At 45.8% G+C, this 13054-nt stretch overlaps 1 protein-coding gene across 2 annotated transcripts in view; it reads left to right on the top strand.

Annotated features, from left to right (window-relative positions):
• CFAP99 (cilia and flagella associated protein 99) overlaps positions 1–13054 on the top strand; it is a 210526-nt gene that overhangs the window by 60855 nt on the left and 136617 nt on the right. For both annotated transcript variants that reach the window (XM_033950677.1, XM_033950685.1), the window contains one exon: positions 9563–9737. In XM_033950677.1, the coding sequence (XP_033806568.1) occupies positions 9563–9737 (175 nt within the window). The remainder of the gene's footprint in view (positions 1–9562; positions 9738–13054) is intronic.

Raw genomic sequence — 13054 nt, 5'->3', positions numbered from 1 at the left:
TATAATTATTTTTTCTACCTTTTGTTGTCTGGTCATTATTCAAATCATGTTGGTCCCAGGCTCTGGTTGTCTTCTGATAACGTAAGCAGCAAATTAATCAGTTCAGTCTTGATTCTTTTCTTGAAGAGAAAAACAGACCCTTCTGTGACCTTTTAAAAAGGACTCTTTTTCTTAAATACACCACAGAATGCAAGAAGCGTTTAACTTTTTAGGACAGTGGCTTTAGTTTTTTTTGTATTTTAATGCCTGCCATGGTTTCTGTACTATGATATACAGATTATCTATTTAACTCTCAAATTATGAAACTTCCTATAAGATAAAGGCTCAGCCTAGGACTTTCTTGCATTCTTTGCCTTAATGAAAGGAGACCCTTTTGCACTGTGGACTTGTCCATGAAAGAAAAAAACTGCTTTGTGATGCTGCTGTTACATACTTTGGAATCAATTCAAATCTGGACTTAAAAGAACTGTTTGGGGGATGGGGCAAGTAAAAAGGAAGTCTTTGTAATATCATTGTATTCAGATCTCTGTAATTTAACATTCCTGTTTTGAGTGTTGACTTTGGATATGAATTCATTTTTTTTTTTTTAATGTGGCCAGTCAGCTAGAGGAAGTGACAATCACCGACGAAGATGGCAGCCTAGAGCAGAGGCTCCATCTTCAGCCGCTAAAACCACCAATTTAATATGTGCTAGCGGCAGCGCGGAGGTTTTTTCCCCTCGGTGCTAGAGAGGGACAAACACCGCAGGCACTGTGGCGTTGAGCAAGGAGCGCAAACAGGCTACCGCTGGAACGCATTGGAGCGATGGATCCTCGGCCCACTGACCGCGTGGTATAAGAGCACCTGCTGGGTGTACCTCCCCTCTGCCGGTGCATGGGCAACAGATGGTGAGCAAGATCAGACAGACCTGGTGAGCAAATGGCTGTGCGCGCCGGAGCGGCCGAGCGGACCTGGAGAGCTTAAGCTCCTGATTTCGGGCAAGCGCCCTCCCGGATGACTGCTTGAATAGGTGGACTCTACATTAGCCAGATTGCACTGTTTTAGTGCTCTATCCACTGTTGCTTTGTGGGCCCGTAGCAGTGCGCTGCCATCGCATTGTTACACTACTATCCCATACCCTGGATGGCTCCATAGGGTAGGAGTATAATTGCTCTGCTGTTCCTGGCTCGGCTTCTTGAAAGGAATTTGGCCCCCGTCGGTGGGAGCTGGTTTAATCTTTGGGGCTTCTGGTAACCTCTCTTCTTGCCTGTGAGTGGTCTCAGTTGGCTTAGTTTGTCCGCAGAGAATACCAGAGTGGAGAGGTGGAGTGGAGTGTACCCAGGAGTGGTGCTACGGTGAAGGAGACCCTGATAGGAGCTCCGGTGGAGATGTTGTAATTTTTGCCTAGCAACAAAACAACAAAAGAACCAGAGGTCCAACTTCGTCTGCAGTGAAAAAACAGACCAGAGCAAACAAACCAAAACTGCAGACTTGTACATGGTGCAGGCAAATTTTATTTTGACAAATAAATCTTAACTAAAAACCTTTTACCAGACGGGGGACCCAACACGGTAATTTTTGCCTACTCACCCCACCGGCAGAGCCCGTGACCCCCGAATTGCAGCGCCTGACTGCCGGACATGTAGGATATCCACGAGGAGAAAGTTGGACAGCTATGGGTTCGCCGGAAAGAAGCCTGGGGTGACCCTGTGTCTTTGGTTGCTAGAAACATATTATAGGGTAACCTTGCACGCTTATTACACTCGTACACAGTTGTATTACAGTGGAGGACTCCCTACACCTCTGTGTCATAAATGTGGGACGGGGGACACACTTTGGGACATGCCTTTTGGTCCTGCCCCATTATTCAGCGCTTCTGGAGGTGTATAATATCTTGCATGTCAGGGTTAATTGGGAGAGCCTTGCGCAGTACTCCGGCCCACTTTGTATTGGATTTGCCAGAGGCTTATGGCCATTTGCCTAGGGGGCATTGGGCTTTGTGTAGGAAGATGAGTTTATTGGCCAGGAAATGTATTCTTCAGTGCTGGATGGTCCCTTACCCTCCGGCATTTTAGCATTTGCCTCAGTTGGCCATCTGGGAGGCGCGGGACGCCGGAGGAGCTAGGAAGTGAAAGATGTTGTTCTTGAATATCTGGGAGCCATATCTGCAATCCTTGCATTCAAAGGGTCGCAGTGCGGTTTTAAGATGGGTGTCCTAATCTGGGCGCTCTATATATAGGGCTGGGTGAGTACTGGTGTGGCGGGGTGGAGAGTACCATTTTGGGGGGAGGGGAGGGGGGTTGGGATTTGGAGGTGAGGGGTGTATTTAAAGGTTCTGGCATTTAGTCCCGGATATGATAAGTGGGGTTAGGTGGGGGACGGGGTGGTGTAGCATCTTCGGGGCTCATAAGAGTCCTGGGCCTCAGAGTGCCATTCCGCCCCCTTAGTCTCGCTTGCCCTATGTAGAGTTGGAAGGGGGGGGGGGTGTTTGGTTATTGGTCTCTTCTTCTGAACATGCTTGTTATATTATTGTATTTGATGCATCATTGTTTGTACTGTGCACCTGTAGGGTGTACTGGCGTTGTTATTCCCTGTTGTTTGCCTCAATAAAAATTGTTTGAACCTAAATGTGGCCAGTCAGACATCAGAGGAGGGGCGGGACCGCAGCAGAGGGAATGTGCTGCTGATGACAGTGGCAGCCTGTAAGATTGCTACAGCACCGGCGATCCTCTCTGCAGGCTGCTCCGCTGGTGTAATTAGGTAAAGGTAATTCATAAACACATGGCGTTCCATTAGTGAATCCACTTTGAACAAACTAGCACCACTAAAAACAAAAAACAAAATATGCAGATCATCAGACAAATGGTTTGACGCCGAACTCCTACACCTAAAAAGGCAATGCAGACAACTAGAAAGGACATGGAAAAAACAAAAACAAGACCACAATAAAACAGAATGGAGATCCCAAATCAAACAATACAAAATCAAACTGAAGGAAAAATGAAAAGACTACTACTCCAATCTCATTGTCACCGAAAATCCAGACTCCAAAAAACTTTTCAGCATTGTAAAAAACCTCACAGATACCAAACCTTTCCTCGCCACCCAAGGAACCCAGACTCTGACAGCTTCACAACTATCGGACCACTTCAAAAATAAAATCATCACAATCAGAACCACATTCAACAATTCACAAAACATCATAGAAGAGATACTAATAAAACCCACAATAGATGAAGCCATCTCAGCAGATAGGACCTGGACCACCTTCCCAACGACACAATGGTCAGACCTGGATCGGCTGTACAAAAAATACAGCAAATCCTCATGTGATTTGAACAACTGTCCTCCTTACTTACTAACCGCAGCATCCACTAAATTCATAGCTTGTCTCACGCTATGGTTGCAAACCACCCTCAGGGAAGGACAGTTCCCTCCGGAACTTGGCGAAATCATAATCACCCCCATACTAAAAGACCCCAAAGGCCCAATAGACAACCCAACAAATTATAGACCAATCGCTTCTATCCCATTATACATCAAACTCACAGAGGGTCTAGTAGCACAATATCTATCCAACTACCTAGAAGACCACCACATTCTGCATCCAACTCAATCTGGTTTCAGAGCTAATCACAGCACAGAAACTCTACTAGTATCTTTATTAGATATAGCCCGACAGCACCTCAGCAAAGGAAATAAATTACTAATCATCCAACTCGATCTTTCAGCAGCATTTGACTTAGTAGACCATCCCATACTTCTCCAGATACTAGATGCCATAGGAATTTCAGGTAAAGTTCACAACTGGTTCCAAGGATTCCTTCAAACAAGATCATACAGAGTTAAGTCAAAAGATCTTTTATCTGACCCTTGGACAAACCCCTGCGGAGTACCACAAGGATCCCCTCTATCGCCCATACTATTCAACCTCTTCATAGCTTCATTAGGCACTGCCCTAGACGCCCTAAATATAACTTCTTTCAGCTACGCAGATGACATAACCATCATCCTCCCCTTTGACATCCAAGACCCCATATCCAAAGGACGCCTGAAAACAACACTGGAAACTGTGGAAAAATGGATGATGAACCATAAGCTGAAACTGAATGCGGAGAAAACCAAATTCCTACTACTAGAGAAGGAACAAAAACCATCACTAACAGAACTGGAAGTAAACACAATCAAATATCCTATACAGAGCACTCTCAAAATTCTAGGAATACAATTAGACAGACGCTGCACAATGCAGACACAAATACACAAAATCATACAAAAAGCATTCTTCACCATGCGAAACCTAAGAAAAATAAGAAAATTCTTTACCAAAGAACATTACAAGATCATTGTACAATCCCTCACACTTAGCACCTTAGATTACTGCAACAGCCTCTACCTACCATGCCCAAACAACATGATAAAACAACTACAGACCGTTCAGAACACAGCCATCAGACTGTCTCAGCAAATTTGACCACATCACCCCCGCCTATGTAGACTCTCACTGGCTTCCGATAAAAGCAAGAATTCAATTCAAGTTCTATTGTCTATTATTTAAAGTAACCCATGGTACTGCCCCCTATTACCTAAACAACCGCCTATACCGCTACCACTCACCCAGATCAAGGAGAACTCAAAATCTATTCACCTTCCCCCCTCACAATGGTACCCGACGTAAGAAACTATATGACAGCCTTCTAGCGACACAGGCAGCGAAAATTGACCCCACCATCACCAAACTGATGATAAAAACAGCAGACATCAAGGTGTTTCGAAAAGAAATCAAAACATTTCTATTTAAAAAACATGTCACCACTAACTAATCTCCTCCCCCTTCGCACAAGCTCACCCTCTAACACATTAGTCAACACCTAGAACCTTACCTTCCAAAAATATTCTGATTCCTAAATAAGTATCTACCTTCAGTAACCAACAAACTTCCTCCTTCATTGTTAGGTAACTTTTCTTCTGTAACCAGTATATACTGATATTCTCCACTGTACCCTGTTATTATCTGATTCTCTACTCTGAAATTCTTTCGGAAAAATCCAGATATCCTATAATTTATAATCCTCTACCACACCATGTAAAGTACAAGAACCAATGTTAAATACATGAATCAATGTTATATAATGTAATTCTCTCGGTAATGTCCAGATCTCTTCTAATTTGTAATCCGCCTAGAACCGCAAGGCACAGGCGGAATAGAAATCACTAATGTAATGTAATGTAATGTAATGTAAGACCGGGAGGCCAGGGGGGGGAAGCCGGAGGATGCTGCAAAGAATGCCTAAGTGCTGCAGCACTTCCCAACTGACCCTCCCCCCTCACCCCCTAAAGCAGGAGCAGCAGTGGACGGCCATAGACCTGCTTTAGGAGACTTGAAGGGAGGAGAGTTGGTCACCGAATAGGCCAGGACGATTTTTTTTTAAACGAATCAATTCACCTGAAGTGAATCGGTGAATCGATTCGAATCGGAGACCCTGACAAGTGAGTTAAGAGGAAACAGATGGAAACAGAAACCAGAGCCTGAGACCAATGTGATGTGAAGAACAAAATAACCAGACAACAAAAGGCAGAAAATAAACATATTTTTCTATTTTGTGATTAAAATATATCAGATTTGAAATATGTATCCTGCTAGAGCTGGTGTTAGACATAACTGGGGACTGCAAAGCCCAGGTTGTGCTTCTTTAGCTTTCAGCTGGCTTAGAGCTCTCTCTGACCAGAGGGTAGTTGCCCTAGTTGCATTCCCCTAACACTATTCCTGCCATGTGTGACTGAAGTATTCTGCTAGCTTGATTTTTCTATGTAGCATTCTGTAATAATTTGACTTCAGTTTTCTCGATAGTGGAGGGGATGTTTGTGAGGGGGATAAGAGGGGAGACAGGGGTTTTGTTGATCCTTGCTCTGTATTATTTGTGATTTATAAAGTGACAATGGTACAGAATATTGTTTCTTTTTATACTTTAACTAGTCTTATAGCCCGTTACATTAACGGGTGCTAGAATATATGTGTGTGTGTCTCTCTTTATTTATTTTTCTCTCTCTCTCTCTCCTTAGCCGCTTTCTTTCTTTCTGTCTTTCTTTTTCCTTGGCTGTCCATCACCACCCCTTGCCTGCTCCCCCTGTCCATTCTCCCTTCCTTTTACCTCCCCTGTGTCCACCACCACCCCTTCACAGCTCTCCTTATGCAGCAGCAGCCCTTCTCCCTTTTTAGCTCCCCCCGTTTTAGCTCCCCCCTGTCTAGCAGCACCTTCCTTCTCCCCCTGTCCAACATTAGGCCTCCGTTCCTTTTTCTTCACCCACCCCCCATGTCCATCAGCACCTCTTTCCTTCTCCCCCTGTCCAGCAGTAGGCGTCCCTTCCTTTTTCTCCCCCCCCCTCCTTCTTATCCCTATGATACAGTTACTTTGCTCTGCCCCTGATCAGAGGTTCCCAACAGCCGCCCAGTTGCACCCATTGGAAAAGTTCCCTCTGCGGCATCCCGCACCCTTCCTGACATGACTCCCGCTGTCTTTCTTTCTCTCTGTCTCTGTCCCTGGCCCCCTTTGTCTGTTTGTCTTTCTGTATATCTCCCTGCACCTGTGTCTTTCTTCTTTTCTTTCTGTCTCTCTTCCTCCCTCTGTCTGTCTGTCCAAAGCAGCATTCCCTCCCCCCATACCAGTTCCCTGTGCACCTGCCCCTGTGTCTTTCTTCTTGTCTTTCTGTCTCCCTTCCTCCTTCTGTCTGTGTGTCCAAAGCAGCATTCCCTTCCCCTCCAATTCCCTGTGCAGCAGCATTATTGTTTCCTCTACTCCCTTTCCCTTCCCACAGTCGCGACTACAAACGCGGTCCTGAGTCCTTTGCCGCCCCCCTTCCCTTCCCTTCCCGTGGGTCCGAGTACACATGGCGATACTAGCTGCGTGTCCACCAGTCTTCACACGCTGCTTCGGGTCCTTCTACTGGCCCGATTTACTCTGGCACGTCCGGAGCAAATCAGGGCAGTAGAAGGGCCCGAAGCAGCGTGTGAAGACTGCTGACACGCTGCTTAAATCGCCAGTCGGGGCCGCGTTAAGGGAAGGGGGGGGACGGCTGAAATATTCTTCTACCTTGCCTCTCCTCCACCGTCGGGAGTCAGCGCCAGGAGCTTTAACAGCTTGTTGTTGGTCCGCGTTGAAACAATCCCGCGCCTCTTTGAAAATTGCGATGCCGCTGGAGCCGGGAGACGACGGAGAGGGCAGGGGGTGAGCCGTGCATGCGCACTTCCTAGCTACAGTTCACAGAAAACGGACCCATGCTTAGGAAGTGCGCATGCGCGGCTTACCGTTTTATTATATTAGATAAAATAAGTTCAGTATAAAACTATTCGAGGCTTGTGCGGATGGGATCAGTTGGTTTGCGGGGATAGGAACTGAGCTTGTAGGGACGGGGCAGGGTTAGGGCTGAGATTACAGGAACAGGATGGGGACATATTTTTTTCCCTGTGTCCTTCTCTACTCTGAACACCTAATTGATGCCCTGAACACTTTCAAAAAGGTTTCATTATCCCTGTAAGATGTCCAGGCCTTAGGTCGCATTAATCCTGCCCAAAAATGCCTCTTACATGCCCCCTTAAGATTTAGATGTACTGGAGGAAAAGTAACCTGGCAAAGAACATGAAGAAAGGGGACAAATCCTTCTTTAGGTATATTAGTGATAGGAAAAAGAACACAGACGGGATAGTATGCCTTAGAAAACCAGATGGTGTGGCGTTGCCGGTGCCCGGTCAGCGCTCAGAACAGCCTGCGTGATTATGCTTGGCTCCGGTCAGCGCTCAGAACAGCCTGCGTCCTACGTGCTTCCAGAGAAGGCTGGAAGTCCTGCTGGTTCCTCAGTTCAATAAAGAAGCAAAACAAATCCAGAACAGTCAATTTCAAGTGAAAATAAAGCTCCACTTTATTGTGGTTATCAATCCTGAACAGGGTTCAGTCCATTCTCTCCATAAACATAAGAAAACAGTAAAAAGTAAAATTGAGTTGCAAAAATAAACAACTCACACCTTTCTTGCAGGTGTCTCAGGTAAGCATAAGAGTTCAGTCCTAATAATTCTGCCTTTGGCAAACAGGCAGTAACAAGCTATAACACTTCTTTTAAATAAAGACAGTGTTGTGCCCAAGCATAGATAGAAGCAGGCATGGTCCCAACCAACTTAACAGTAGTTGGTGGGGGAGGGGGAGTAGCCGAATCCACTAATTTAACTCTGTGTGAAACAGAATGCCACAAATGGCCCCACAATCCCAACCAAGGATCTTAAGTGGATTCTCCCCAAAACTACCACCCAGGCACACAATCAAAATTGAAGCTTTTCTTATTTTCAAAAAAAAAAACATAAACCAAACAGTCCAGCACAAATAAACCTGACAAAAAGGTTTCCAGTTCCAGGCACCTTGTAAGAAGCTCAGCACTGCTCACTTGCTTCACACAGGTGCAAACAGGTTCCACTGAAAGAAGCCCAAAAGATTGCCAGCTTAAGCACACAAAAACCCAGCAATGGTACTTAGCTCTCTTCCATGGAGTAAGCTTCTGTATTCATGGCAGTTTCCATACAGTCCATGGGCTCTGGCTCAGCTAGCTGGTTGGCTTCAGGGTCAGGGGCTGTATCCACCATCTCAACGTCCTGATAGGGGTGAGGTTCAGGAGAGCAGTCCTGGCCCAGGGCAGACTGACTGCTTCCTCCTCAGTGCTGCCTCAAGAGCACTGAGGTGACCACGCCCTGTTCTCTGAGGGGGCAGAGCAACCTGAAGCTTCTGCCTAGTTCTCACAGGACTTCTAATCAAGTCCTGCAGCTGGGAGTTAGCTGAGTCAGAAGAATGTTTCTGAGGCTGATCTATGCTGTTCCAATCATAGTCCTCACCTCCCCAGGGTTTTGTAAGCTGAGAACTAAGAGGCAACTCAGAGCCTACCTTTCTATTCTGGTTTGCTCTGTCACACTGGTTGGCCCTTTTTACAGACAGGCTAGGTTTAGGCATAGCCTTTCCTGGCACAAGCCGAGCTTTAGGGCTGAAAAATTTGCGGCTGTACTCACTCGAGGAACGTAGGGAGAGAGGAGACATGATCGAGACGTTTAAGTATATTACCGGCCGTATCGAGATGGAAGAAGAGATTCTCTTTCTCAAAGGACTCTCAGCCACAAGAGGGCATCCGCTCAAACTCAGGGGCGGGAAATTTCATGGCGACACCAGGAAATATTTCTTCACCGAGAGAATGGTTGATCCTTGGAACGAGCTCCCGGTGCAGGTGATCGAAGCAAACAGCATGCAAGAATTTAAGAGCAAATGGGATGCCCATGTGGGATCCCTTAGAGGGTTAAGCCAAGGGAACCTGTCACCAGGAGTGGGATCCCTAGGATAGTAGACTTGGGGGTGGGTCAGTAGAGTGGGCAGACCTGATAGGCTATGGCCCTTATCTGCCGTCATCTTCTATGTTTCTATGATGTCTAAAATGTCTGTTTTGAAAATCAGTACTTGGATGTTTTGGCAATTAAAACATCCAAGTGCCACTTTATGTCATTTTATGGACATCTTTCTGTTTTGAAAATGAGCCTCATTTGTCTTTTTTGCAGATGGCAACCAGAAGTGAAGCAGATGGTTGATCACCTCCTTGATAAAACAGCACACCCTTTTCAGCATGTAAAGCCTGCAAAGTTAACAGAGCCCAAAGCCTTCAAGTTGACCAAACCTAAAGCACGACCCATACCGATACCTCAAAAACTACCAATACAAGGAAAACCTCAACCTGTAAGTAACTGTTTTCAGGGAATGCAAAGTTGTGCATATTTAATATAATTTGTATGGTCAAAAGGTATGGCCAGAAATTATTGAATACATTGGAAAAAAGTAGAAATTCGTATAATTCTTGTCACAACCTACTAGTTAATCTACCATACTTCTCCTTTGGATAATGTGTTTGGTACACACGTGGAAGGACATAATAATAAAAAAAAGGTCTTAAGTTCCCTATTGGCCTAAGCCCCTAAATGTTGAAAGTAGTAGCTGCAGGGAAAATGTCCATTCTAAAAAAAACATCCAAAATGAAGGGTTTTTTTTTGAGAATGGCCTACCTCTATGTTCAGCAGTTTATTCGCCCAGACCACCACTACGTTTGACCTTAGAACGCATTATCAACCAAAAAATTGCCCAAGTCCCAAACACCCAAAACAAGACCTTTTAGGTGAAGGAGGGGCCAGTCATTCACCTAAAAGCTGGATTCTGTAACCAGCATCTGTCAAAAACAACACCAGTTACAGAATCCCCCCCTACCCACACCTAAACACAACAATCACAGCAGGAGAGATGCCTAATCTCTCCTGCCGCCATCACCATCACGATTCCCCCCCACCCCTGAACTGCATCTCTCCTGCCGCACCCCAACCCTTCCAACAATATCGGCAGGAGGGAGCCTAAGCCCTCCTGCTGAAGACATTACCGTGAACCTATATCCCCTCCCCCACAAATAAAGGCAGGAGGGAGCCCAGGCCATTCGGGGGTTCAGGGAGGGTGAATGGGGGTTCAGGGAGGTTGGTCGGGGGGGTCACGGGGGGTGCGCCATTGGCAGGAGGACCTGGGATCACTCGTGCCTGTATTTGAGGAGGAGTGGGGGGGTCGCCTTTCAGCAGGAGGGGTTGGGCTCCCTCATGCCAGTATTGTCGGGGGGGGGAGGGGTTGCAGGGGGTGGTGTGCCTTGGCAGGAGAGGTTGGGCTCCCTCCTGCATGTATTGGGGGGAGGGTTGCGGGGGATGCGCCTTGGCAGGAGGGGGGTTGGGCTACCTCCTACCAGTATTGTCGAGGTTCGGGGGGGGTGGATTGCGATCGCGGCAGTTCGGGGAGGGATTGCGATCATGGCAGGGGAGATTAAGCATCTCTCCTGCCGCGATCGTTGCGGTTGGGGGTGGGCAGGTTGCCGGGGCTGCTGAACTGATTGCGGCAGCCGCGATCAGTTCAACAGCCCCTATTTAGAACTTATACCTGTTTTGACTTGGTGTAAGTCAAAATGTATAAGGTCCGACCGTGCAACCTTGTTAAAGTTTTGGTTATACTTGGTGTACGACTAAGTCTAAGTCGGCCCACCTCCCACCCACCTTCTGCCCGTTCCCCTCCTCTAAAAACGCCTCTTTTCGCTCTAGGCGTTTAGAGGCAGGGTAAAGGCCTAAGCTGGTTTTAGATACATTTAAAACCAACTGTGATTATCAGTACTTGGATGATCTGTATTTTTGATCATCCAAGTACCGATTTAGGCCACCTTTTGAACATTTTTGTTTTTTTGTGTTTTTTTTTTTAATTCTTAATTCATTTTACATCTTACAACAAGTGTATCATAAAATAACATTTAAACTTATATAATATCACTTGATTCTCTATCAATTTAACTTAAATCATAATATTTAAACCCTCCCTCCCAACCCAACTAATTCATATGTAGTACATATATCATAATATATTATATATTCTGTCCTATTAATCTAATCATTTAATATCTAATCAGAAATCCCCCCCCATACTTTGCAATTATACCTATTAGGGAAAAATGATAATCCAATAATTACTCATTATTAATGGCCTCCAAACCTCCTTAAAGTTATTAAAATTACCTTTCTGCAAGGCTAACATTCTTTCCATCTTGTACATATGACATAATGAATTCCATAAGTGCATGCACATAGATCTCATGCATATTCATTGGGGAAATCATGAAAACCCGACTGGATTGCGGCCCTCAAGGAGGGACTTTGGGGACCCCTGGCCTATGCTCTAAGCGGTTTCCATTAAAATAACATTCATAAGTACATTTTAATGCCTAATAAATTTCAACTCATTTTCAACATACAGTCTTCATTACACAAATAATTATAGAACTGCTCATTATGAACTTCAAGTAATCTCAATGAATTGCAATGTGTTTATTATTTCCAGAGGACAGTACAAGATGTTCAATTCTGACTGGAACAGATACTTATAATGTAAAATAAAAGAGGAACTCTGTAAAAATTGAGAATTATTTACAGATTGCGATAAAATTCCTAATTTTTATTTAGTAAGTTTTTAATTTATTTCATTTTCTATAACGACCTGTAAGTCAGTTCTTTTCCAATGTCCATTACTATGACAATTTGCAGTAGCCTTCATCTTACTCTCCTCTCACTAGAACTACTAAATGGTAGAAATAAATAGTGACTCTTACCAATCCTCCTGGAAAGTGGCTAGAAGCTGAGCCACAATTCTTAGATGTCATCTTAAGAACCACAGTACAATATGACTCCACTTTCATCATAGGAGACCTCAACCTCCATCTAAACTCAGCCTAGTGGCGTACCAAGGGCGGGGCAGGAGGGGCGGTCTGCCCTGGGTGCATGCCCTAAGGGGGTGCACAGCCAGCTCACCAGGTCAGGAATCTCCCGCCCTTCTCTGCTGCTGCTACTTTCCTGAAACAGCAGCAATAAACTTTAAATTCAGTTATCGCGGGACCTTCCTGCACCTCCCCGCGGCTGCTGATCCACCCCTCCGACATCAATTACTTGTTCTGGAGCAGAGTCGGCAGCCACAGTCATTGTGGAACCTTGCTGTACCTCCCCACAGCTGCCAACTCTGCTCCGGAACAAGTAAGTGATGTCGGAGGGGGTGGTCCTGCAGCCGCTTGGAGGAGCAGAAAGGTCCTGTGATGACTGCCGCTACCAGCTCTGGTCTAGACCAAGTAAGTGATGTTTGAGGGAGTGGACCGGCAGCCACAGTCATTGCAGGACCTTGCTGCACCTCCCTGCGGCTGCTGGTCCACTACGATGCCACTTACTTGTTCTGGAGCAGAGCTGGCAGCTGGGGAGGTGCAGCAAGGTCCCAAGAGAGAGACATAAGGGGGGAAGGATGCTGGATGGAAGTGTGGATGGGAGAGAGAAAGGGAGTAGATGCTTGATGGAAGTAGGGAGGAGAGAGGGAAAGAGGGGAGCAGACATTGAATGGAAGTGGAGAGAGGGGGCAGATGCTGAATGGAAGTGGACAGAGAGGAGAAGATGCTGGATGGAAAGGGTAGAGAAAGAGGGCAAATGATGGAAGGAGGGGATAAA

This window comes from Geotrypetes seraphini, chromosome 1 (assembly GCF_902459505.1).
Source record: "Geotrypetes seraphini chromosome 1, aGeoSer1.1, whole genome shotgun sequence".
NCBI lineage: Eukaryota > Metazoa > Chordata > Amphibia > Gymnophiona > Dermophiidae > Geotrypetes > Geotrypetes seraphini.
The sequence above is the reverse complement of the archived record's forward strand: the minus strand, read 5'-3'. Positions and strand labels throughout refer to the sequence as shown.